The sequence below is a fragment of the Sebastes umbrosus genome, chromosome 22 (assembly GCF_015220745.1).
Source record: "Sebastes umbrosus isolate fSebUmb1 chromosome 22, fSebUmb1.pri, whole genome shotgun sequence".
NCBI classification, from domain to species: Eukaryota; Metazoa; Chordata; class Actinopteri; order Perciformes; family Sebastidae; genus Sebastes; species Sebastes umbrosus.
This window is the reverse complement of record NC_051290.1, coordinates 18,485,642-18,511,255: the sequence shown is the minus strand read 5'-3', so window position 1 is coordinate 18,511,255 and position 25,614 is coordinate 18,485,642. Positions and strand designations below refer to the sequence as shown.

The window sequence follows — 25,614 nt, the reverse complement described above, 5'->3', positions numbered from 1 at the left end:
GTATTTAATTAAATGACCTGTGTGTCATAGCAGCGCAGGGATGCCGTGTAATGCTTGTGGTATCCTTAGGTGTTATTACACGTGAATATGCATACAGTATGCCGTCGTGATGTGAACCCCAACGCTATTTGACTATGCAGATCGTGAAGGTTTTATTTAAGGGAAACATTGCGTAGTTTAAGTGTTGTTATAAAAACAAAAATCACTCACTTTCATAAACCTTGAGCTATCTCTAGCGCTTTGAAGCTGCACATGAGGCGTTTATTTTTCAATCAAGGTTACACAACCAGTATACACATTCAGCGTGTTCGCTTTAATTAGGCAACAAAATGAATAATCATGTTGGCACATGAATCCGGCTACAATGTTTTCCATAATTAAGCCAAGGACATAGATTCTCATGCATAATGCAGTGGTTTCTTGCCAACAATATGGATAATTGTGACTTTATCTCAGTTGGATTGAACATGCTAGGCTTTATAGTCCTTTCTAATTTCCATAGATGATAGATTCCATTCACGTTTTCTACTGATTGAGGATAACATTTGCAAACTTCATCAGTTGGGTGCACTAATATAAAGAGAACTGGGGCACTGGGATGGAAAGTGCTGATTTATAGTGAACCTCTCTCATTGATTTTTATAGTATATACTGACACCATTAACTGCACAGAGCTATGTCTTAATTTGCGCCTGAATACACCATATGATAATATACCATTAATCATTCTGTCACAAAACTGGCAGGCACCTTTGAATTACAGTGAATGAAAGTTTAATTTTTCATAGAAGTAATATAAAGGAGAAAAGTAAAAACGTAATTGAACCTCCAAAAGCCAATTTAGTTTCACTTTTGGAGATTTTTTTTGGGAGTTTTTCCACAGTCTCAAATCTCAGCAGATAGCCACATTGCCTCAGTTTGGATATTTTGGCTGACTTACAGTATATAGAGAAAATTCGATTTTAGTGTTTTGGGATGTCAGGCTGTTTATGTGAAATATAAATGGTAAATGACTGGTAGCATCAGTTTCTTGTCAGCAGCTGGAATACGGATGACTCATAGTCATAAAGACTTCTCCCCTCTTCGAGTATCTCGAACCCCTTGTCCCGCCATATAATCTTCAAAATGATTGGAGTAGAAAGGGCAGAGGACCTTTCCTTCCAATGCCAGAGAGCAATGTTTTCTCTGAGACCGACTATTATTGAAACGCTTCCAAGTGACAAATGTTTGCAATTAGAAGCATAGACTGCTCTTTCCCCCAGATTCCAATAAATACCTCGGCCCTCTGATGGTGTATCATTATGGCCGGCGTGAGAGCATGCTATCCCTCATAAAGAACCTTGGCCTCCAGTCCCCAGCACTCCAGTCTTGCACACTCGGTTCAGAGCAGCAAATGACTGCATTTTCCTTTGACTTCCAGACACTGACATGTCATAGACTAAGATCGGCTTGTTTAAACTGATTAAAACCACTGTTAAGTGCATGAGCCAAAACACGCTGTAGCAAATGGCACTAATGGCAGAAAGCGATGGTAATGCGTTGTTTTTTGCCAGTAGAGAGCTACTGTAGTTAGTGCTGTATTGCCTTCTGTCTTGCAATAGCTAACCTGAAGGGAATAAACGAGGCTTCAGTCCATTTGGCTGTTTACACAGATCTATCCCCAGGATGCTTGGACTCATCTGCCTTTCATCATTGGCAGTATATCACAAAAGTTGATGTCATGTCCCAGGATAAGTAAATTCATATCGCAGCAGAAAGATTTGAAATGCAAAACATTGTTTGTTTTATTCAGGACTATTGGACAGACAACTGGTCTTTGTGGGCTCAATAATGTGCCCAATTGGCTTTGGTTTTAGAACAGGCCATGCAGCGATCCTGCCTTCCTCTTCCTCCTTTTCCATAAGTCGATTTCACAGCCATTTTTCCTGCCTGCCATAAGGAACTGGAGGCTGTTTTATTAAATAACACCAGTGACATATCGCTCTCCCCGACTCCAATCTTTGGGCTTATTTGTATTTGGGCCCACCAAATGGAAACAAATGGCAGATCTGTATCCACCTCCCTCATCTTCAATGTGATTTATCCGATATGAAATGAGCCTTTCTCGTTACACGGTGGGGACTGTGTTTAAATTACTTTCCTTTTATTGACTTGGATCCGCGGATCTAACATTTGGAAAATGCAGTATTGTAATCAGCAGATGTCCGCTGTTGGCAGCTCTGGTATTCTGGGTGTCGGCTATAATTTGTTTTGGAGCATCAGAAAATATTTGGTGCTGCAAAAGGGGAAATCATTACACCCAGAGAAAGGCAAAGTCAGCCATTGCAAAGGAGCTAGTGACGCTCAATCCTCTGTCCTCAGGCAGATCTGGATATGCATTTTTTGTCGCACTTCCATTCGTCTTCTCACAATTCAATCATTTGATATCAGTTGGCATATTTCTATTGGTATTATTATTCTGGAGGAAGGGTGTAAATGGCCAAGTGTCTTCTCCAATGCACATGGTATCAGCAGCTTCTTTTAACATGCCTCTGTGCAGGTCCACGATATCCCACCAGATCCTACACACCTCCAATTACAGTATGTACAGTGAAAATTTCCTACAGAGTTGCAGAGTGTGTATGTCCAAATTTTCCCAATAACATCTCCCAAAAACCTAATCTTTCCATCTAATCTGGCTCTGCTCTAAATCTTAACATGTTGTATATAGGCATTGCATCAAATCCCCATTATTTTTGAATAAGGCTGTGAAAGTTAACGCATTGATAACGCGTTAACACAAATTTGCTTTAACAACAATAATTGCTTTAACGTATTAACGCAATCGATCTTTCGGAGGATGTAGCGGGCTCACTTTTAAAGATAGAGTGAAGATACTGCCATCATATGAAACTAGAAGGAATCCATTGGTACCAACCATGTCATACGCTTCTCAGGGAGGAGGCTAAATAACGCTCCAAACTGCTTGACCTCAAGATATGTGAAAGAAAATGGGTTCTATAGGTACCCACGAGTTTTGCAGACATGCCCACTTTATATTAATCACATGCAGTTTGGGGTAAGTCATAGTCAAGTCAGCAAACTGACACACTGACAGCTGTTGTTGCCTGTTGGGCTGCAGTTTGCCATGTTATGATTTGAGCATATTTTTTATGCTAAATTGGGACCTGTGAGGGTTTCTGGACAATATTTGTCATTGGTTTGGGTTGTTAATTGATTTCCAATAATAAATATATACATACATTTGCATAAAGCAAGCATATTTGCCCACTCCCATGTTGATAAGTGTATTAAATACTTGACAAAACTCCCTTTAAGGTACATTTTGAACAAATAATAATGTTATTAATCGTGATTAATCATGTACAATCATGCGATTAATCGCAATGAAATATTTTAATCGAATGACAGCCCTAGTTTTGAATTTTAAAAAGAGGCAGAGGGATCATGTGTTGTTGACTGTGGCATCACTTGAGCAATAAATCAAAATAGCCACACAACAGTGCCAATGTACTGTAGTATTCTGCTGGGAGGTGACTCATGCTAGTAGCGTTGGTGTAACCTTAGGCGAGCAGGTCAGATTGATATCACTGTAGCCTTGTTTTCTTTTTATTGGGAATCATGCCAGCATGGATAAAAATCCACCGCTGGCCAGGCTGCCAGACACTTCTCATCTGCCGTCCTTGTTTCTGTCTCGCTGGGTGTAATTTCAGTTGATTTCTAGCTGCAAAGTGTCCATCACATTTGTCCCTGTTTCACTCAAAAACAACATGCAGCCTTGGGACATAAACACTGGAATGAGGTGTTAAAGTGAACCTGCTGTCCTGCTGCTCACTGACCCAGTAAATATATTTGGCTTAAAAAATAATCTCCTATCCCCCTGGCTCTTGCTGATTGGCTGAGATTTAATTTGGCCAAAGGGCTTTTGCCTCTGTATTTATGTAATTGACCGTATGGCATTATGACTTTCTGTGAATGTTCGATGTGTACACTGTTACTAATACCAAGTTGACATTTAGAGAGATGGAAGAGTTTAATTGCAAAATCGAAAGAGGTATTGACCAGCCTGCAAAGCATGACGCCACCAGTCATGAGCTTCGACCTAAATATCATGCAGTTTGATAAACAAGCAGTTTTGCATCATGAGTTTTGACTCTGTATAACCGTGTTTGGCTCTTATATTGATGAAATACTATTTCTCTTTAATTTGGAACACCTGCAAAGGATGGATCTAAAGGGAAGTTATTAATTTGGCTCTGCAGTTGCATTGAATAGGTTGGGTGTTTAATTTAGCATTGAGGGAGGCTGTTATTCCTTAATTTCGACTTTTAACACCATCTGTCTCCAGATCTACAGGAGACAGATAAGGGTGTTAAGAGATTAACACCTGGCTGGGAAACCAATGATTTTAATACCTGGCGTGAGGATAGTAAATACTGTATGTCCACTACTCCTTCTATAGCATTCAATGTTAAATTAAACAATTCAGTCAAGTGTTCATGTTGTGAAAAGCTGTCTAAATAAGTCTAAAGGACGCACCACATCAGAAACAGTTTTTCAAATCCTCATTGAATAAATTCACTTTATTAATATATTTGTAGGGAGAATGGAGAAAGACATTTTCTTGGTTCCCATTTGAGATTCAGCTCTCTGGTACGGTCCCAAGATGCAGCAATGAATTACTTCTGAACTAGAAACCAGTTTGAACGACAACCAAAGAGTCCCATTACGATGCGGAAAGATGGGAGGGCAGCTCTGGTGTCCACTGCCAGATACAATCACTCACAGTAGGGACTTGAAACTTCCCAGAAAATGACTACTGATTATACCGTGCCTGAAGCAATGATAAAATCAGACTGGAGCCCAAGAATTTAAATTCTCCCGAGATATTAAATGCTTATATCAGCTTAAAGTAACTTTGAACTAGTATAACTAATGCTGCTTTGGTCTGTCATCTATACCTGTTTTGTGACTGTGTTTACATATTTTGTCCTTAAATGGACAGCAGTAGACACAGTGCAGCCTTGTGATGAACTCGATACCCTTAAGATTGGTGGTTGATTGTTCTGTGTTGTGTTGCCAGGACTTAGAGCAGGCTATATTAGGAGTGAACTCAGGTCGAGATAAGATCAGTATTGAGTTTGGTTCAGGTGTTAAGTTTGTCAAGATGGCATGTCAACAGTGGGAGTTTAGTGATGGGAAGCCTCACTGTAGTTGCGTCAGTTTAAGTGAAGAAATCAGATTCGTGTCATTTTCAATTGACAGTTCGGGATGTTGAAGATCAGGTCATCAGTGATTTACTGCCTCTGTTTTAGGGCTGTCAATCGATTAAAATATTTAATTGTGATTAATAAAATTAATCGCACATTTTTTTATCTGTTCCAAATGTACCTTAAAGGGAGATTTGTCAAGTATTTAATACTCTTATCAACATGGGATTGGGCAAATATGCTTGCTTTAACATAAAAACTGCATGTGATTATCATAAAGTGGGCATGTCTGTAAAGGGCAAACTCGTGGGTACCCATAGAACCCATTTTCATTCACATATCTTGAGGTCAGAGGTCAAGGGACCCCTTTGAACATGTTAGTTTTTCCTCGCTAAAAAGACTCATGCGTTTATTTTTTATGTTATGTAGTGTACACTGTATCTGTTACAAAGTTTGATCACAAAGAATACTAATGATGTCAAAGTGTGTTTGAATCAAAGGGTTTATCTTGTGCAGCCTCCAGTTATGTTATGTTTCATGTTCCATCTAGTGTTTCTACTGGACTGAGTGTGTAAATGTTTAATGTCAGGTTCATTTTAGCTACCTGAGCAAACTGAGCTACATTTCCTTTGGAGGAAGAGATTAGTGCTAATAATTAATCACCTTATAGAGTAAAGTGAACCACGGACAAAAACAAGTGTGTTAGTGTCTTTGAGTATATTGGTATTCACTAAAAAATAGAGTAATGAATGAATGACGATGTTTTCAAAACAAAAAAAAACAATGCTTTTCATTATTTAAAGGAGTTTTCACATTACCTGTGTGGAAACAGACCTTTCTAGTCAAAGCATTAGGTGAAACTAAGAAAGGTCACTGAGACTCAATTAGACTAAGTCAGCCATCAAGTGTAACTCCAAGCCGACTGCCCAGGCGTGATTAAACATCTTCCGGCCACTACTGAAGCTGTAGAGGCTCACGTGTTGGGCGCTGCTGCCTGTAACACTATCACATAAACTGTCAGAAGATAAGTTGTGCTCCCTTGGAGTCATGGCCTACTTTTTGTGAGCCCCGCCTTCTTGGCGCCGCGGGGCTAATGGTACGACGAGGTAGCTGGTGCTAAATTGTATAAGTTAAGACCTCGTCTGAGAGACACACGCAGCAGCTCTTGAGAAAAGACACATGGTGCACTATTTGAGTCTGATAACACTGATGGGGGAAAAAGGCTTGTAACAACTAAGCAAGAGAGGAAATAAAATGATGAGTGCTATCAACCCCTGAAATTAAAAACTATCTTTGCTAATTTCACACAGATTAAACCAAGAGTTCCCCCATCACAGATCCGTTCAATAATTTTAATCTCACACTGAGTGAAGGGCTTTTGCACTTACTGTATTAAATTAACCCGTCTCATGTGGGCCTTAATTTGCCTCTCTGTAGCACTTACTGTACATCCACCCTCAAACCACAACAAGGAAGCAGCAAGCTCAGCATCGTCAAACTGCGTGCTTCAGCACAAGAATTGACCCACGATTTATTGATATCAAGCAGCCGTTCGTGGTCATCTGAGGACATTTCAGCTTGCACGTGACATAGATTTATCAAATATTTATTAGCCACTCTTCTTCGCTCCATGGATCAAGTTGATTTAGTGCTAGTGTGCTTTTACCCTCCAGCTTGACTTTACCTTTGGGATAAATGACTTTTGAATCACAAAACTCGAGGGAGTGTAGCAGTTGATCTATGATCGATCTGGTCAGACTTATTTTGGGGGGTGATATTCTCACAGTTTTCCGGGTTTTAAGTATTTTTGCAGCTCATTGATGAAGAAAACATTGTGTGCATTAGACCATTTTACGGCTATAGTCTACAAAGCTCCAGTAGTTAAACTATGTCCCGTGGTAATTATATTTTGCTGAGGCATTTTTCTTTGTTTATAACCCTTGAAAGGCAGTCAATCTCATTCTCTTGTATTGCCGCAGGCTAAAATGTCTAAGGCAGCTTTGTTACTCAGAAGTGGCTATGAATTACATTTCTGATGAGCTGCACAGTCAGCTGCAACCTGCCGTTATAGCCGCAGGCCCCTAACAACCTGCTGAGGTCAGGTTATTTCTTTCAAGGAAGGCAAAAGTATGGCATGACTTTCTGTGTGTGCACGTAATGACTGAATCAGTTAAATGTTTGGCCTCTGCAAAATCCACCGTTTTTTGCTTGATATACTTGATTCTTCAGGACAACAACACCCATTTATGTTGGGGTTTTTTTACCAGCAAAATGGTAACCTTTGACCTTTGAGGGTAAGGTCGCCAGAGCACAGCACGAGCCGCTCTCTCCATTAACACGCACGTACTCAAGCGTCAGATCCATTTTGTCAATAAAGCAAAAGGGCAAACATTAATCAGACAGCCGTGACTGCATGCTCTTTTCCTGCCTGATTAAGGGCTGTGTCACTCACTCTCTGCTTTATTCCACTTTAGAGATCGTTTTTTATTGCCTTCATTTTCAGTTTTTCACCAACAGCTTTCAATTCTATTAGCGACAGTACAGATTGTTTGCTCTTTCAGTCATAATGTTTGCACTACAGCCCAAACTCACTCATTGTTCAGGTGCTAGAAAATACTGAAGCCCACCACATTGTCCTTGAGCTGTGAGTACAGTAATGTTTCCAAATAAAGCCAGCTTGCTGTCAAGACCAATATCACTCGGTAACAAAAGCAACATCTGTCTAGTTCAACCTCAGTGAAGGCACTCAGACATCTCCTCCCCACTCAGGACGGAAGGTGTGTGTCAGGCAGGTAACAAGAACAGATGAGAGCTCCACTTCATCCTCTAAGTCTCAAAGTTATTGTGTCATAATAGAGGGCGATATGAACTGGTCTTTAGCTGACAGCAAGACAGGGCAGAATCTTTTATGAGAGCTTGGTTGTGCATCATCATGTTGGTTATTGTGTACATTGTGCCAGATCTGAGCCAAGAGCTTTTTGACCATCTGCTCTGTATGTGTGCTGTGATTAACTCTGCACACAATGAGGGTGAAGAGGCTGGCTCGCACCACTTGGGATTTTCACTTCGCAACCTGTCTGTCAGGGGTCCTTGCCAGCTTGGTGAAAAAGTGTATGGCATGATTTTCTCAAACTCCAAGCCATTACTGCTGAGCATTTTCTCAAAGCTTTTGACATTTAACACATGAATAAAGTAGATATCATATATCACTATTGTAGATATAAAACATCAAAATGATAGAACAACACAAGTAATAATAACACAAAAAGTGATAAATTAAATATATGTTATTAGAGCTGTGTGTTGGCACAATTCAATATATTGCGATACAGTAAGCAAGGCGATATATTGCTATTTTAAATTTTCGGAAAACTGTCATAGTATAAGGAACACACCAGAAATACATCTTTTAGATTAGTCAAAAACAACAGATATATATTGCATGCAAAAAAAACTAAACATTTTTTGTTCCAAACCGCATGCGATTATCATAAAGTGGGCATGTCTGTAAAGGGGAGACTTGTGGCTACCCATAGAACCCATTTTTATCCACATATCTTGAGGTCAGAGGTCAAGGGACCCCTGTGAAAATCGCCATGACAGTTTTTCCTCGCCAAAATTTAGCGTGACTTTGCAGTGCTTTAGACTCCTTTGAGGCAATCAAGTATGACATGTTTGATACCAATGGATTCCTTTGGTTCTGAAGTTTCATATGAAGCCAGTAAGCTAGCTAGCTTCAAAACTGAGCTCGCTATAATCTCCGAAAGATCAAATAGCGGTCGGGATTTTGAGGTTAACAAAAAATCAATACAGTGTTTTGGAGAATAAATATAGTATCACACAATATAATATCGTTTTGTAATTATTAGCCATGTTAGTGGCTACCATGAGGTGGACTTTTAAATTATATCTCAACAACTGTTGGATGGACTGCCATGAAATGTTGTACAGACATTCAGGGTGGCAAGAGGATGAATTGTAATGACTTAGGTGATCCCTTAAAGTGGACCTATTATGCTTTTGTGCCTTACTCTCCCCCACAGAAACACTGCTCCTGAACTGCCTGAAACATCTTGCATGAAGTCCTGCCTTTTCTTCCGTAACATGGTGATGTCACCAAGTAACACATTTGCATAATACCTGCCTAGCAGCTAAAGCGAAAAATAAAGTTTTGTTTTTTTTAACATTAAAGCATGTAAACTTGCGCTAGTAAAAACCCCAAATACAAGTATGCACCTGAAAATGAGCATAATAGGTCCTCTTTAACTTTCATCTAGGGCCATCATCAAGTCAAATTTTTACTTTGTCAAATACTTGGGTTTATCACCAAATACCTGCAAAGCTAATGACATTCCCATCAACTTCAGCTTTACTTGCTAATTAGCAAATGTTAGCATGCCTATGGGAGGAGGCTGGGACACACGGGCGGACATGGGTCAGGGGGTATGGAGTATAACACATGCGCAGTGTAACTGAAGCTGCGGTCGTGCATTGTGATTGGCTCAATTTCGGAGAGTGCAGGTCAGATTTTAATGCGCATGTGTTGTGCCCCCAAAGATATGACGCGTAACCCAGCCTCCTTTCCATAGGCCTTGATTATACCTGCTAAACATCAGCGTGTTAGCATTGACATTGTGGGCATGTCAGCATGCTGACATTACAATTTGCTCAAAGCACTGTTTTGCTTAAGTAGGTCACTCACATTGCTGTAGACTGTTATTTTATTTATGGAAGTATTTGCAGTATTTTTGACTTGTTGATATTTCTAGGAAATACTTTCTTTTTTTTATCTTTTGAGAAAAGCAGCCAATACTTGCAGCCTTGGCTTTAATGCCCTGTGTGAACTCGCTGCACTCAGTGTTAATACACTTACTACAGGTAGACTGACACCACAACAACCTTTGACAGGTATCGTTTTCGTCCTGCCCAGTAGTTTTACACGGAGCCATTCTTCTGCTCACAACCAGTTTTCCACTCGACCTCCATGATGTTGCCAGACCAGGGTGCAGATTTATGATGTCGTTTTCACAGCCTCTATTCAATGATGTAATTATTGCCACTCAGTCCCTTTATAGCCCAGGTTTATGGAGGCCTCTTACAACTCCCACCTGCCATCTTGACGTTGGTTTGACTAGCTCTACCTCTGCTGATACTTTTACCTGCAATCGAAATTAAGTGCTGTGATTGACAAATGGTTTACAGCGCTTGAGAGCTCGTCCTAACTGCTGCCGTTAAAAAACTCGCACTAAATTTTTCAGAATAGCCCGGTGCGGGAGGTTAAATGGGCTTGTGCTTGGACAGGAGGAAAAATGCACTTTTTACCAAGGAGCACGCTCGGCCATGCGTGAAAAGAGCTGACGCCTGATGAGATGTCATATTACACCCTGACGTGAGGTCACAGGCCACATATCACATCCATAGCCTGTCGTCTACACTGATGACATGCTATAGGAGACTTGTTAATAAGTAATGTAACCCAGTGACCTAGTTGCTTGTGACTTGCTGTGGTGCCATATTTAGGCAGCCTTGAACTTCTGCTGCTATAGGTTTACATGTACATGTAGATACACACAGGAAAGCAACGCCTCTCGCACTTATTCTCATCTACTTACATTATTAGCATTTAGCCTGAGGCACCGCTGTCCCTACGAAGAGTTATACAGAGCCTCTATGTCAGCCAAAACATCAGCTGCTCACGTTTTTTCTAACATAAATGCAAAAATAACAGCAACTTACCACAGATGTTGTAACAATTCATGCGCATTACAACCCAGTTGTGTGTGTGCTTGTGTTCAGGTTACTGTGCTTATTCAATTTATTCATATAATAATAATTTCTGGGATTTTTAAGTCTGCCAAATTCATCTTTTGGAGCTGCAGCTTTAAACTAATAGAGTGCAAAATGCCGTGTTGTTGTCCTGAAGAACCAGCTATGAGGCAGCCTTCTGTCTATATAAACTTTAATAGACCCTCGCCTCTTGCATGCCCAGTTTCCTAGAATGTGCTGAGGCTGTTAGTTGCCTGGGTAACCGTAAGACCTAACGCTGTATTTCCCAGGTTACCCTCAGATTGTCCACAGGCGCGGGGTGAGAGCTCGACTCATGAGGCTCTTTCCGTGCTCCACATCCAAAAAGTCATCGTCCAGTAATTCAAGCAAGTGGCTCTTCCAAGGCTCTCTCTGTGATGATTTTTTTGTTGTTGTTGTCTAAGATGCTTTTCCTTTCAGTGGCTTTTCTTGGTATGGGAGGCACACACTAAATAAAGACTTTAGTCACACATGATTGCTCCAGCTTGAGTTAATTTCAGGTAGAACATTTTGGTTTTACAGTTGAATGTGTTAAAAGAATGGATGTTGAATGTGTGATTTGATGTGATATTTATATACAGATTAGATTGGTTTGTCAAATTTCCCCCAAACCCTGTTTGCTGTTAAAATGTTCTTGATTTTCTACATTGATTTTTTTCACAATTGAAAGAATATATTTTCATCATACTCACCATTTTTAATAATCACGCAGCTGTATATCGACAAATTCTGGACTAATAAAGTGCTCCAGGGATGACGTATTTCTGTAGGCCAACCACGAAGTTAGCGTCTCCCTGGTTCCCGCGACAAAAAGCCAATGGGATTTTTCCATTGGGTTTTGGATTATTGCAGAAAATAAATTCTGTGGCAAACACATGCTTATGATACTCTTATGATAATCTTCACATATGAACACCACTTTTTTTGATTTTTGAGGCAGGAATGCAATCAACAGAAGTAAAAAGCTAACGTCAAGCTATAAACGAACTACACCACGGTCGCATGAGCGTGAGTATAGACAACGAGGCTGTGAAGGCAGACGAGTCGCCAGGATGACGTTTAATAGTCTCATTTAGCCACTTGTTAGCAACCACCTTCTCAAAGACACATAAAGGCTGATGTATTTTATGTTGAAGAACAAACAATAAAATCTCTTCAGCTTGTGTTAACCACAGACCTTATTTCAGGCATCTAAATAAAAACTTATTCCAAAAAATCATTGACTTACAGACAAGGGAACCGGAAGAAAATACAATACTAACTCATTTCCAGGTTTTACGAGCACTCTATTTGATGAGAATGAGCTCAAGCAGCTCTTTTATTTCCTTAAAATTTATCGGCTAACATCACTTGTGAATACGACGCATTAGCTCCATAGCAGCAGGTTAATTGTGGTCGGTTAGAAGACGCGGCCTTTTGGCTCTGGGCCACGATAGTACCCTTGAAGCTAATGAGGCATTTAGACACTGTGTCACACTTCAGGTCTATGAGAGGCCCTGCGCCAACAAGACAAGTCAAACGCTGCGCTGCGAGGACAGTGCAGTCGGTGACAGGGCCCAGACAGCATCTGCCATCATTACAGGCCCATTAAAAAGTTTCACAGGGTTCATGAAGAGGCTCCCTGCCACGAGGACTTTGTTCCGGGGGCCTCAATAACACTAATTATCTCTGCTGCCGTGTTTGGTGTAGAGAAGAAAAGGGCATTTTGATTTTTGTTCGGTTTTGTGAAGTAACATTTGCAAATAAAAGGACCTGATATAACAAGGAGAAAAGGGGCTTCCAAATGGAGTCACTTCAATGGATTTTCTTTGTTGTCAAGAAGGTTATATAGAATTTGTGACTCCTTTCATGACGAAATATGACATTTGGGATAGAGAAGAGGCAAATGAATATCTAGGTTTATTTGCTTAGCTATTGCTGATATTTGGAAGTGTAATGGGATATCTCAAAGCCTCAAAAAATGCTAATTTGACTGACCAACATCTGTTCACATCTGACCCTCTTCCTCCTCCTCTCCAGACAGCGTTGAAGATGAGCTTGAACTATCTACAGTCCGCCATCGCCCCGAGGGCCTGGAACAGCTCGAAGCCCAGACACGTTTCTCCCGCAAGGAGCTACAGATCCTTTACCGCGGCTTCAAGAACGTGAGTGACGTCGGCCACCATGCACACTCAGCACCATACATAATGTACAGCTCAGTGGGCTTTGCTCTCTGTTGGACATCTCTCTCTCTCTCTTTGATATCAAAAAACAGGTTTTCCTTTGATTTTTGTTTGATTTATTCTTTTTTATAAATTATAGTTGACAGGGGTGTTGAAGATTTGACAGCTCTTCCTTCTAGTTGTCATCATTATTCAATGTCCACTCTACTTGTGTAAGCAATGAAATAATAATCAAGCACCTAATGAATGCTATTTTGCTGAATCATCTAAATCATGCATGTCCAGCTGTGCTTACCACAGTAAATTTAATTTTCTGTACGTTGTTCACTGTGCCACGGATAATTAGGTCATATCTCCAGCACACTGTGGAAGATTTTATGATGAGCAATCAGGTCAAAGTCCTCCAGAGCAGCTCACATAAAACCACCTCACTTCATTGTCACCTCCGGTGTGAGGCGTAATGAGATGACCCAGAATTAACTCAACCCAAATTGTCTGGCAATGAAAGAGAGGTGGAGAGCGAGAGTCCTGTGATAGAGGAATTCCCATGGGGCTTTAGTTTTCTGTTGAGCCTGCACTGTGCTCCAGCCAAGTCCCTGTAAAGCCTGCCCATTAGTCCACTTCCACTTGAGACAGAGTAAGAGGTAAGAAGTGTACTAATGAGGCCTTTAATTTGTGCCGCACACTGTGCCTGACTTCCTGTAATGCCGAGGGAGAGAGTCTTGCATATGTTTATAGACACCCTCCCAGTTTGTTTTTTTTACATATTACAGATTTTCCAATTTATTTTTAGCCACTCTAGTGGCTCTCGGGATGGTTGGCAATGTCAGTCGATGGTTTGTCGGTAGGTCCCATGGATGTATTATAAGAACTGGATATTGGACCCCATGATGGCGCCATTTCATTCCAATGTGAATTGCTCGCCTCTTACAAATGCCAAAAACGTTTTCTAGCTTCCAGGTTTACGTCCAGGTAATGCAGCCCACTGATTATGCTCAGTAGTGTTACTCCCACTGGCCCCACTCAGCCCATAGACTTAACGTTGTGATGACGTCACAGACTTTGGTTGGGACTGGCCGATGCTACGCTATGATTGGCCAGTCTGTGTTCGAGGGGCGGGACTTTCAATTGGATGGATTGCCATGAAATTCGTACATTCAGGATGAACCCTGTTGACTTTGGTCAACCCCTGGCTTTCTATCTAGCACCACCAGCAGGTCAACGTTGGCATTTGAGTAAAATGTCTCGCCAACTATTGGATGTATTGCAATGAAATTTGGTGCCACATTCATGGTACCTTCCCGATGGATTGTAATACCTTTGGGGATACCCCTGATTTTTCAGCTAGCGCCATCATCAGATCAACATTTCAGTTTGTCCAATACATTAGTTTATGACCAAATATCTAAAAATCTGATGACATTTTCATCATCCTCAGCAGTACTTCGTGTTTAGTGCTAATTGCCAAATGTTAGCATGCTAACACACTAAGCTGTTATTCTCTGCGCTTAATTAAAGAGCTGCTGTTCTGTAGACTCTAAAACCTCCTTTTCATTGTTATTCAAAGATACTCATCACTGCTGTGTAATTAGACAGATGTTGTTGGTCCAAATTAGTCCAAGAGAAAGCGTCATGGCACCTAAATTACAGACACTAAATAGCTTTTGTACCTCATTAAGTCCAAAGTGTAGCTCATTTTCTAACTGTCAGGGTCAAACAGCTCATCTCTCTCGCCCCAACCCGGTGACTTTGGCAGAGCTTTTAAGGCCAGCCAGACTAATAGAAGCTGGCATAGTTCCCATGATGAGAAATTTGTTCCTTTGTCCTTGTTGTCCGGGGTTTCGAAGCAAATCAAATGCCTGTGGGTGGCGGGATTAGGTCATTTGTCTTGACAGCAAACTTTACGAGTCATACACTTGAAGCGTAAATGGTCTAAGTGAAGCTTTGTCTTAGATCCAGCAATATGTCTGGCAGAGACCAAAACAAGACCTAAGGCTCTGGGTCTTGCTCGTAAGGTGGAATTTTAGCAAAGGTCACCTTAAAGGTATGAGAGAAGTCATCGTTTCATAAATCCCTTGACCTAAGACTACAGGAAATAACACAATATTGTCCCCACGTCTGGCTAAATCTGCTGGGCTTTCACAGTTCACAGTCCGGGGCACTGCCTGGGGCATTAGATTAAGATCTCACAGTTTTCTATTCCATCAGCGATGATGCCTCTGTTCACAGGTTTATTTCATTCCCCGCGCCGCTTATTGCCGCATCGCTTCACGAGTCTCGGAAAGGAATTTCATGCCTGGCCGGTTTTGCATTTCACAGATTGTATTTGTTATTTTACCATCACGGATGAGCTAATTTTACAAGCATATCAAATTAATACAAATACATTTTTGACCTCTCACTCCGTCTAATGAGATTGGCAATGAATAATGTGTGAAATGGAACAACATGCCAGGGCGAGTAAAAAATGACACCCTCATTTGTTATCATTCTACACAACATACGAGTTATATTATTCCAGTTGGTCTTTGCCCATCATCCCAGTTTTGATTTAAAGGTAAACAAATATACAGATATGAAAAACTCCATTAAAAAATGGGAGATAAGATATAGAAATAAACAGCTATAAATGCACCCTGACCATAACCTTGCATGTTCAGAAATGTAGCGGGTGGGTTACAAATGAAAGAACCACTGCTTGTACAAAAGAAAGCATTAATACCAATGGTTCCTAAGATGCTTAACTAGATCCTTCCTTAAATTATGAATTTAAAATATCCCAATGTATTATGTCCTTAATGGGGTAATTTATTCATCTATCAGTTCTTCACTGACGCAGAGAAAAATGCATTAAAAGAAAACCGCTTTCCCAAAAGTTCATTATTAATGACTCATGTAAAGAACAGTGTGTGAATGAGGTCCTGACTTTCAGCTTAGCGGCATCAAAGTTTATCCTGATGGGACCTTAAGGCAGCTCAGGCATTGAGTGAGTGTAACTATTTCACTGAACTTTAAATTGAATTGCAGGGGCGCCGTGCTGTACGTGAGGATAACTCAATAACACACCGGCTTCGTTCTCAATCGAAAAGCTGCCTCCCTCCCTCATGCCATCACGAGGCTCAAAAGAGACGATAAAATACGATCAGATGGATTCTGCCGTCAGTGTGAGACGCGGCTCAACAATCACAAAGTTTGACTGACCTTTAATTTTCCTTCAGGTTTGTGAGGATGAGTTAGCGAGGTTAAAAGAAGAAGAAGAAGCTGACTTGGAACACAGCCATATGTATATTACTGTCCTACTTAAACAGTGTGTCATTAGTGGTGACAGCTGTAATTACCCATCTGTGTACAAACACACACACACACACAGGCGACCGTGAAATTACATGTTTAAAAATCTCCCCCTCCTCTCTATAAGTACTTAATTACATGACATTTCCTTGCACTTCCTCAACTAAAGGTTGACTGTTGACAACCCATTCACTGCAATGTTGTAGAACATAAACAATGCTCTAATTAACAGATGCTCTACAAGACAACTAAGAAATACTTGTTACTCTGTTTCAAATGTACAGAGATGCTGTGGAGCAACTTTGCTTTCAGAGTGGACAGTGTTTTCCCCCAATGCTGAACATTTCTGTAAACTGAGAAATTTTGGGAAATACTCTCATTCGCTTTCTTGCTGAGAGTTAGATGAAAAGATCAATACCACTCTCAAAATGTGAAGACGTAGCAAAAGACAACTGCGGTGCTAAGTGAATCTGACTACACTTACACAAGGCTACGTACCGTAATTATACGACGGTGCATATATCGCCAAGAAGTGAAAGACAAAGCTACGCTTCCTCCATTTTGGACTGAAAGCGACTAACGAACGCCGTCAATATGTCACGCCTAAAGTGGCGTACAAAAGTAAAACAAAATGATTCATATTCTATTGTCATATTCTACCAAAATGGTTTGCTGATGAACTATAAGATATTATAAATGTAATAAGCATTTTCAGTCCAAAATGGCGGCAGCGGCTGTTGTCAAAAAAGCACTGAAGTTTTGTGCTACTATACTTTTTGACGGTGTCTTTAAATGTTGCTGCCGCAAGGTATTGTGGGAGGCATTATCTCCTTTCCTTTCGTAAAGGATGGTCCAGAGGAGATAAGAAAGGAAGCATTGAAGCACCTTTCCTAAGCAAAGCTCTTGGCTGTCATTTCATATTTGCTGTACAGACCTGAGAGTGGTATCAATCTTCCTATCTAACTCTCGGCAAGAAAGCAAAATGTTGACCTTTTCCCTTAAAATTAGTTTGCTCTTGCACGTTTTGTGCACTATATTATTACCCACAAAGCTAAATCAAGAATTTTCAGCTTGAATAGTTTCCTCAATCCGTACCACAATTGCCTATATAATTCCGACGCTACTCTGTGTATGAGTATGCTACTCATGGAGAGAAGTTTTCCCCATGCTGCATCATTTGGATTTATACGCTTGTTTAACGTGAACACCACCATGCGCTCCACAGACTTCATTAAATCAGGTCGCAGACTGCCAAACTACAATATGAAGACAGACTTGTGCTCATTCTGTCTCTCTAACTTCCCCCAATTTCTTGACCTCACCTCACCCTACAAGATATGTAACTGGGTCTGTGAGACAACAGAAGGAGAGTGTCGGGGGATTCATGCAGACAACCTTGCAGCGTGTCCCTTTTGAAGCGAGACAACAAGGTTTCATCTTTATATTTTCACCCCCACAGTTCTGTTTCCAAACGTGGCTGATCAAACATGGTCGCATGAAGGAGGAAACCCAGTGTACCTTGTGATTCTCACTAGGTTGCTCACACCGAGAGAATAGTTTGTCTCTCACATCCCATCATTCCGGTGAAATAGAGCACACATAACTGGCTGTAGCAAAAAAATTTCTTCAACAAAAGTGAAATAGATATTAAATCAAAACATTTAATTCTCAGATAAAGATATACAAAATGTAGATGCAGAAGTGCACAGGTATATTTCCACTATTTTCTGTTTGGTTTCTGTTGAAACTGCATCAGAGATGAGTTCAAGTTATTGTATCTTCTATACAGCCTGTTCCTTATCTTTGATTTCCTTCAACCTCCACTATGGCTGTGATTTACTTTCTAGTACAATATAGAAAACCCAGAGACACATGTGCCTCCCGCTTTGGAAATTGTCTATACTGTATATGTGGAGCATTTCCTCTGTTCCAAACATTCAATATCCTGCCGCAGTGTGCAGCCTCGCACCAAGCAGACATTGAACCTGCACAACTAGCTGCCTTTATCACCACGCTACCATGAGCAAGGTCAGCCACTCAGTCTTTGGTTGGCCCTTTTCTTTTAAAAGAGACAAAAGCCTCCTCTCTCTTATGAAAGTGTATTCAGTCTTTTCTACTGAATGCTACCGCACAGCCACAGGTGGGTGACACGGAATGACTGTGGACAAGATATCTATTGAGGCTTGGATGGTTTGCAGTTTGAATACCACCAAAACTGTCGAGGTTTAGTAAGAAAAATGAAACCATGTATCTGTGGTAGAATGAAATTTCACCCTTCTAAATGCATCCCTCCTCAAATAAAATGATCCATTGATGATTTATTAATTTGAGGTTAAAGAGTAACTTAACATCAAACTGAAAGACAGTATTTCTCTGTCCTCTCTGGTTGAAAATATCAGGTTTGTTGCATCCAACAGTGATGTCACGGTGTACTTGACACACCCTGGAGTACACTTCTACATCACTGAAGAAATGTAACAACAAACAAGATTTTCAGCCGCAGTTAAGCTGCTCTTTAAATCTTGAATGCTGTCTACTAATATATTTTTTTTAAAGAAGATTTTAATGAGGTAATGTTTGGCCACACTTTAATATAGCCTCTTAAACCTGCAGTAGGCAGAATGTTGTTGGCATCACTGGGCAAACATTCCATAATAACCTTTCAGCATATTATAATTCAAGTGTTCTGAGAGAAAACTAGACTTCTGCACCTCCTCCAAACATTTGAGGTGAGAAATAGGCATTACAGTGACAGAATATTGATTCATATTTTTACATTGATCAGCGCTGCATAGTTTGACCATTTGATCGGAGTTTGCGAGTGATTGACAGCTGCCTCTCTGACCTGTGATTGGCCAAAGTCTTCCATCACTGGCTGGATTTTCTGAAGCCTGAAAACAGAGTCATGAGAAGGTGCAGAAATCTAGTTTCGAAAAAATTGAATTAAAAAAACGTATCCTTATACACCTAAAATGTACTTTTCAGTGCTGTATGTGAACTGGAGGTTTCAATCACACATGTGTAAGTTGGACCATGATTGGCAAGTCTTAACTCAGATTTAAGGTAAGGACTTTAATATAGAAGGGAGTCTTTAATATAGATGCTGAATGGCCTGTGCTTTTCCATTTTGTCTTCCAGGAATGCCCCAGTGGAGTCGTCAACGAAGACACTTTTAAAGACATCTACGCACAGTTCTTCCCACAAGGAGGTTTGTGTCATGTGAGGTTACTGCTTTATTTGCAGCTTTTTGTTGCTGCTTCTTATCTCCTCTGTGTGTTGGACACAAATTGCCTTTCACTCAAGTTTAGAAAAATTGTCCAGAGTACTAAGTTAAACCTTTAACCATCCAAGAAAATGTGTGTGTGTGTTTATGTGAAAGAGAGAAGGAGAAAGAAGTTTGTATTTATGCAGGCTGGAGTTGCTCACTGTTTGCTCTCATCATTATGCAAAGATTCTACCCGAAGAACAAGAGCAAAAACATTAGGAGGCTTTGATATATCTGTTTCCAGAGAGAAGAAAGGCAGCCCAGTACACATAATGGCTCACAACACAGGAATGAACAATGATAAAAACTCTTAGCTCTAAGCATATTGTTCTTTTCTCTCATCATGAAAGAAAATACATTCTGAGTCGTTTGAAGTTGTCCAGAAAAAGCTACAAAACTTTCCTTTCAAACCATGTTCATGTTTACAGTAGGTGTTGATTAACCTGTAACCACGGCAGATGTTTTTTGATTTATGTTTCGTTCTCTCCGTAGATGCTTCAACATACGCGCATTTCCTGTTTAATGCATTCGACACAGATCACAATGGCTCTGTGAGTTTTGAGGTAAGTACTGTCATAACTGTCCTTCATATCAATCACTAGTCTACTGTATGTGTGTGTATGTGTGTGTTCAAAAGAAGTAAGCCTTGTCCATCACTGAAACCTCCTTCAAAACTACACCAAACTAAATATTTTTAAAGTTTCCACACTGCGAACCCCCAAGGCTTTACACTGTCGCATTACGTAACCTGCAACCCCAATAATTTAAAATTAGCCCAAGCAAGTCTACTTGATATGCTATCAACACGTGATTAATATTCATGAAGGGCATATATTTGCTTATTAGGACAGAAACGCTGTCATTATGCCAAACCAGTGCTAATGTGCAGTCAGTTCAGTTCAAAAGTACGCGGATTCCCCGAGGGCCGACGCAGATTATGAGACAGTTAATAACTTGAATAATGAGGTATTTCTGATTTAAGGCGTCTGCACTCTCGCTGTTTCATCATTTGCTTCTAATTAATACCTGACATAATATCCTTGCAGAGAATGTTGATGCGTGAAGTCCGCTGAAATACTACCTACGTTTAATATGCATGGTGAATATTGTTGTTAATGTTTTTGTTTATCCCATAGGTTTCTGAGTACTTGTTGTTCACAAAAAGCTAGTTTTAAATGTGTATATTTTATGCAAATCTCAGTGAATCTTGTTTTCCCTGCAGGACTTTGTTATGGGCCTTTCTATCCTTCTGCGAGGCACAATCCAGGAAAAACTCAACTGGGCTTTCAACCTGTATGATATCAATAAAGATGGATATATCACTAAAGAGGTATGTCCCTTTAAACAGTGTCAACAGTGAAATGCCATGAGACAACCCAAATATCCATCCTTTATGTGAAATAGATTTCAAGGAAAGATTTTTTTGTTAAAGGGTCAGTTCACCCAAAATTAAAAAAAAAAAACATGCTCACAATAGAGTGCTGCAGAAATGAGTCCTAAAACCCGGAAATTTATCACTTCCGGTTCCCTCGTCTGGAAGTCGATGTTTTTTTTTTTAATGGGTTTTTAGTTTGATACCTGAAATAAGGTCTGTGGTTAACACAAGCTGAAGAGATTTTGGCGTTTTATTCTACGACTTAAAATGCGTCATTAAAATTTGTGCCTTTTAAGCCTTTAAGTGTCTTAAAAAAGGAAGTTAACAAGTAGCTAAATGGGACTACAAAATGTTATCACACCGAACACTGGTCGGCCTTTACCTTAGTGGTGGCGACATGAAGTCATGCGACCGTGGTGTAGTTTGTTTATAGCATAACGTACCGTAAGCTTTTTACTTCTGGCGATTGCATTTCTGTTTAAAAAATCTGTATCATAAACAAGTAATCTGAGTTTATTTTCTGCTTTAATCCAAAACCCAATGTAAAAATCCCATTGGCTTTTTGTCGAGGGAACCCAGGGCGATGCTAACTTCCTGATTGGCCTACAAAAATACATCATCCCTGCAGCACTCTATGACGATGCTTGCCTGTTGATGTTTAACAGGTGTAATATTTATGTTCATCATCATAGTTTCTTAGTTTATCTTGTTAGCATGCTAACATTAGATTATAATCACTAAACACAGAGTATAGGCTGGTGGCAATGTCATTAGTTTTGCAGATATTTTGTTATTAATGACAAAAAACACATTTTTTATCGAGGACACTCAGATCCACTGACCAGTTGCTTCTGACTGTCCTTAGGTCTAGGTTGAAGCTCAGGGGTGACCGAGCCTTTTCAGTTGCAGCTCCAAAGCTCTGGAGCGCTCTGCCTCCACATGTTCAGCTGCCCCCCCCACTCTGCCTGTTTTTAAATCAGACCTCAAAACACACTTCTATTCCTTGGCTTTCGGCTCGGCATGAGAGTTGCCTTTTTTTAATCTTTTTTTCCTTTCCTATTTGTTTTAACGCTTTTATTGTTTTAATGTCCTGTTGGTTTTAAATTGGTCTTAGTGTTTTTATTTTGTTGTTTTTATGTTGTTTTTTGTTTAATTGTGCAGCACTTTGGTCAACTTTTGTTGTTTTTTAAATGTGCTTTATAAATTAATATTAATTGGATTGGACAAGTGAACATTTTGAACTGATGATGGGGATATTACAATTCATCCTGAGGTCGACATGGATGTCTGTACTAAATTTAATTAAAATCCATCCAATAGCTGTGGAGACATATTACTCAAAACCACAAATGAGCTATAGAGGAAATGTTAGGAAATAATCAAGCTCATTAGGATTTATCCTGAATGTACACAATTTCATGGCAATCCATCAAATAGTTACTGTATATAGAGATATTTCAGTTTGGACCACAGTTGTGGACTGGAAAACATCCATTACCATCCCGAGAGTCACGCTGCAAGTGTGCCTAAAAACTCAACAGTGACAGTGCGACAGTGTCACTGTCACTCTGGATAATCCATAAACTTCACTATCAACAGTTTTCATGGAGACTATTTATTTCAGCAGAAAGTAGTTTCAGTAAAAGCCGTTGACAGTGAGGTCTGTGGATTAGCCAGAGTAACAGGGATATCGCTTCTCTTCATTTTCCAAATGTCATTTTTCAAATCTTTGAGCACCACTAATGAAATTCCATTCACCTTAATTGTATAGGAGTAGCAGCAGCAATCTATATGAATGGATTTTTTTGTAATTTGATTGAACTGACCCTTTTCTGTGCGTCGCAGGAAATGCTAGACATAATGAAGGCCATCTACGACATGATGGGAAAATGCACATACCCTGTCCTCAAGGAGGAGACGCCTCGTCAGCACGTAGAAGTATTCTTTCAGGCAAGTGTGTCGTTGGCAGCGCTCACCGCACTCTTAATGTCAGTCGCAGTCAAAATTGTAATCTCCCTCTCTCTCCTTCTCCAACAGAAGATGGATAAGAATAAAGACGGAGTGGTAACCATCGACGAGTTCATCGACTGCTGCCAAAATGTAAGCCGGATATCCCGTCACATCTCTTCCACTACTGTTGGCACACCCTCATATCCTCATTACGTTGTTTCTTTCTGTGCGCAGGATGAAAACATCATGCGATCAATGCACCTCTTTGAAAACGTTCTTTAACTTTCGGCTGACTGTGGAAGCTTTGGAAGAGAACATCATCTTTAGCTCGGCCCAACATGGACTCATACTGTGTACAGTGTGCTATGCAGACTTTTGATCATAGATAAAAAAATATCGTTCATTACCGTGGGCCACGGGTAGGAGTAGGCAATACGGTGCGAACACTCTGGAATGAGTCGCCCTTTGAACATGTTATTGAATAAACAAACTTTATTAGATAGAAATGATTAGAGAGGAAGGGGGAAAAGGTGTTTTTCGAAATGAAAACATCTTAACTTCAAGGTCGATTTACCACCATTTGTCTCTGGAGTGTCTTTCTATTTGCTGAACACTGAGCTCTACAAGCTGCACGAGCCTCCGACAACATAAACACACGGAGAAAAAGAGATTAGTGACGAAGGGGTTTAGACAGGGACGCTTCTCTCTCCGTTGCAGCCTTGACTTGTTTTATTTACTGCCAAGTGAAATCACTGTGACTTTTTACAGCTTCAAAATAAACTGAACAAACTGTCCAAGGTAACGTCACACCCCTCTCTGTTTTTACATTCCAGACCGGTCCCTCAATTCCAGAGTGTTCTTACCCCGACTTAGTCAACCTTTGTGGTCTGTCTTTAAAACAACAACATCCATTGTACCATTTTAAAGTGTATATACTATAGATAAAGCATTAGATAAGAACTCTATGAGAAACTTTTCAACTTTGTTCATGTTTACTTGCCAACTAGAATGAGACAACACAAGGATTGTATTGATGTCAAAATCGGACCATAATATCGATGGTTTGTCTACAGAAGCACACAGGTAGCTATATTTACCAAGAGTATAACATAAGACGACGACATCTTTTATCATAAGATAAATGCTGCTTTCAGTGTATTTCATTTAACCCTATGTATGTATGTATATTCCCTGTAAAGTCTATCAATATGTTTTTGAAGCACTGTTAGTAGGAGTTTACACTAAGAGCAGTGTTTGAGGTTATTTATATGGTGTTATGGTTGTACAAAGCATTGTCGAGTGTACAGTATTAAATGAAAGTTTGCTCTCGGGTGAATTTCAGGTCTTTAGATTTGTTCATATAATTCACTGTTTGGTGGGGGGTTTGGTTGTTGATACAAACACTGTAACTTTGTAATATAGGCATCATTTTTGGATCGTCGGCTAATACTCTTCCTGCTGTTTTCCCTCCTCCTCCTCGTCCTCCAAAGTCCAGCCCACACCTGATCAGCCTGATTGGTTCCTGCTGTGTGTGATTAAAGCAATTGCTTGGCCCCAAATGTGAGCAAACACAAGGCATGCTGGGTTGCAAGTCTCACTTTACTGACTTCCTGTTGCTCGTTGGGAACTACTGGATCACTGAGAGAAGTGTCTGGACATTATGTAAGTACGTTACTGAGTATTTTTCCTCTTTTTTTCTTCTTCTTCTTCTTTTTCACAATGACTTGGATATTGGATACAGGAAGTATCCGTCAAACCAGCCGGAAATCTGATTTACACTTGAGAATTGGTTGATTTTTGGTGAATGCTTTACAACAGTTTATCATGTTGTTTTTCATACAGTACGTCACTACACTGTTTAGTCACAAACATAAAGATCTCTTGTTGGTCATCCATTTAGTTTAGTAAAGAAAATAGCACATTTTTCTCAATTGTATTCTTTTTACTCATGTTATTGGAGATGAAGTGTATATTTCCATCAAGAAATTGCCATTTTTTTTCCACTTGATTTGTGTTTGTGTGCCTTACTGTATGTAAAAATGTTATGTTTCTGTTTGGAAAAGTGATTGACAAAATGGAGGGACAACAAATGTTTGCGACATTACCCACTTCTAAACATATCTACAATATATCCCGGTGGATGTTCTTTCTGAAAATAATGAAGCATTTCTACATTTCCTCTGTAAATAATATCCAAAGTCAGCTATCTCTGACAAAAGTGAAAGAATAAACTATACACCTCAAACTTTCAAATTTGTGTTACTTTACTTAATACGCATTAAAGGCTGTAGAATATTACATGTTTGCGTATGGTTATCAAAACTACTTTATTTGGCTATAATAGTGCCATTTAGGGGGGAAAAAATCTTCAGATTTTGTTTGTCAAACATCTGAGGGGGGAATGTCTAATAGTACTGTAATGGTCGGTACATATTCATTTTCAGATAGTAAATTCTAAAAATAACATTATTGTATATATAATATTATATATGTGATCCAATGTGTAAAAATATTAAAATACTTTATTCTATGATGGCCAGAGAGCCTCTCTGTCAA

General features: G+C 39.9%; 1 protein-coding gene across 8 annotated transcripts in view; it reads left to right on the top strand.

Moving 5' to 3' along the window:
• Positions 1 to 25,356, top strand: part of kcnip4 (Kv channel interacting protein 4) — a 147,310-nt gene extending 121,954 nt beyond the window's left edge. For 6 of the 8 annotated variants that reach the window (XM_037758356.1, XM_037758357.1, XM_037758361.1 and 3 more), the window contains 7 exons: positions 13,035 to 13,159; positions 19,607 to 19,676; positions 20,226 to 20,296; positions 20,956 to 21,063; positions 22,954 to 23,058; positions 23,146 to 23,208; positions 23,293 to 25,356. In XM_037758356.1, the coding sequence (XP_037614284.1) occupies positions 13,035 to 13,159; positions 19,607 to 19,676; positions 20,226 to 20,296; positions 20,956 to 21,063; positions 22,954 to 23,058; positions 23,146 to 23,208; positions 23,293 to 23,340 (590 nt within the window). In that variant the 3' untranslated portion in view covers positions 23,341 to 25,356. Of the gene's footprint in view, positions 1 to 11,266; positions 11,363 to 13,034; positions 13,160 to 19,606; positions 19,677 to 20,225; positions 20,297 to 20,955; positions 21,064 to 22,953; positions 23,059 to 23,145; positions 23,209 to 23,292 lie in introns of all 8 variants that reach the window. The other 2 variants (XR_005205190.1, XM_037758355.1) reach the window with 2 other exon arrangements.
• Positions 25,357 to 25,614: the final 258 nt, after the last annotated feature.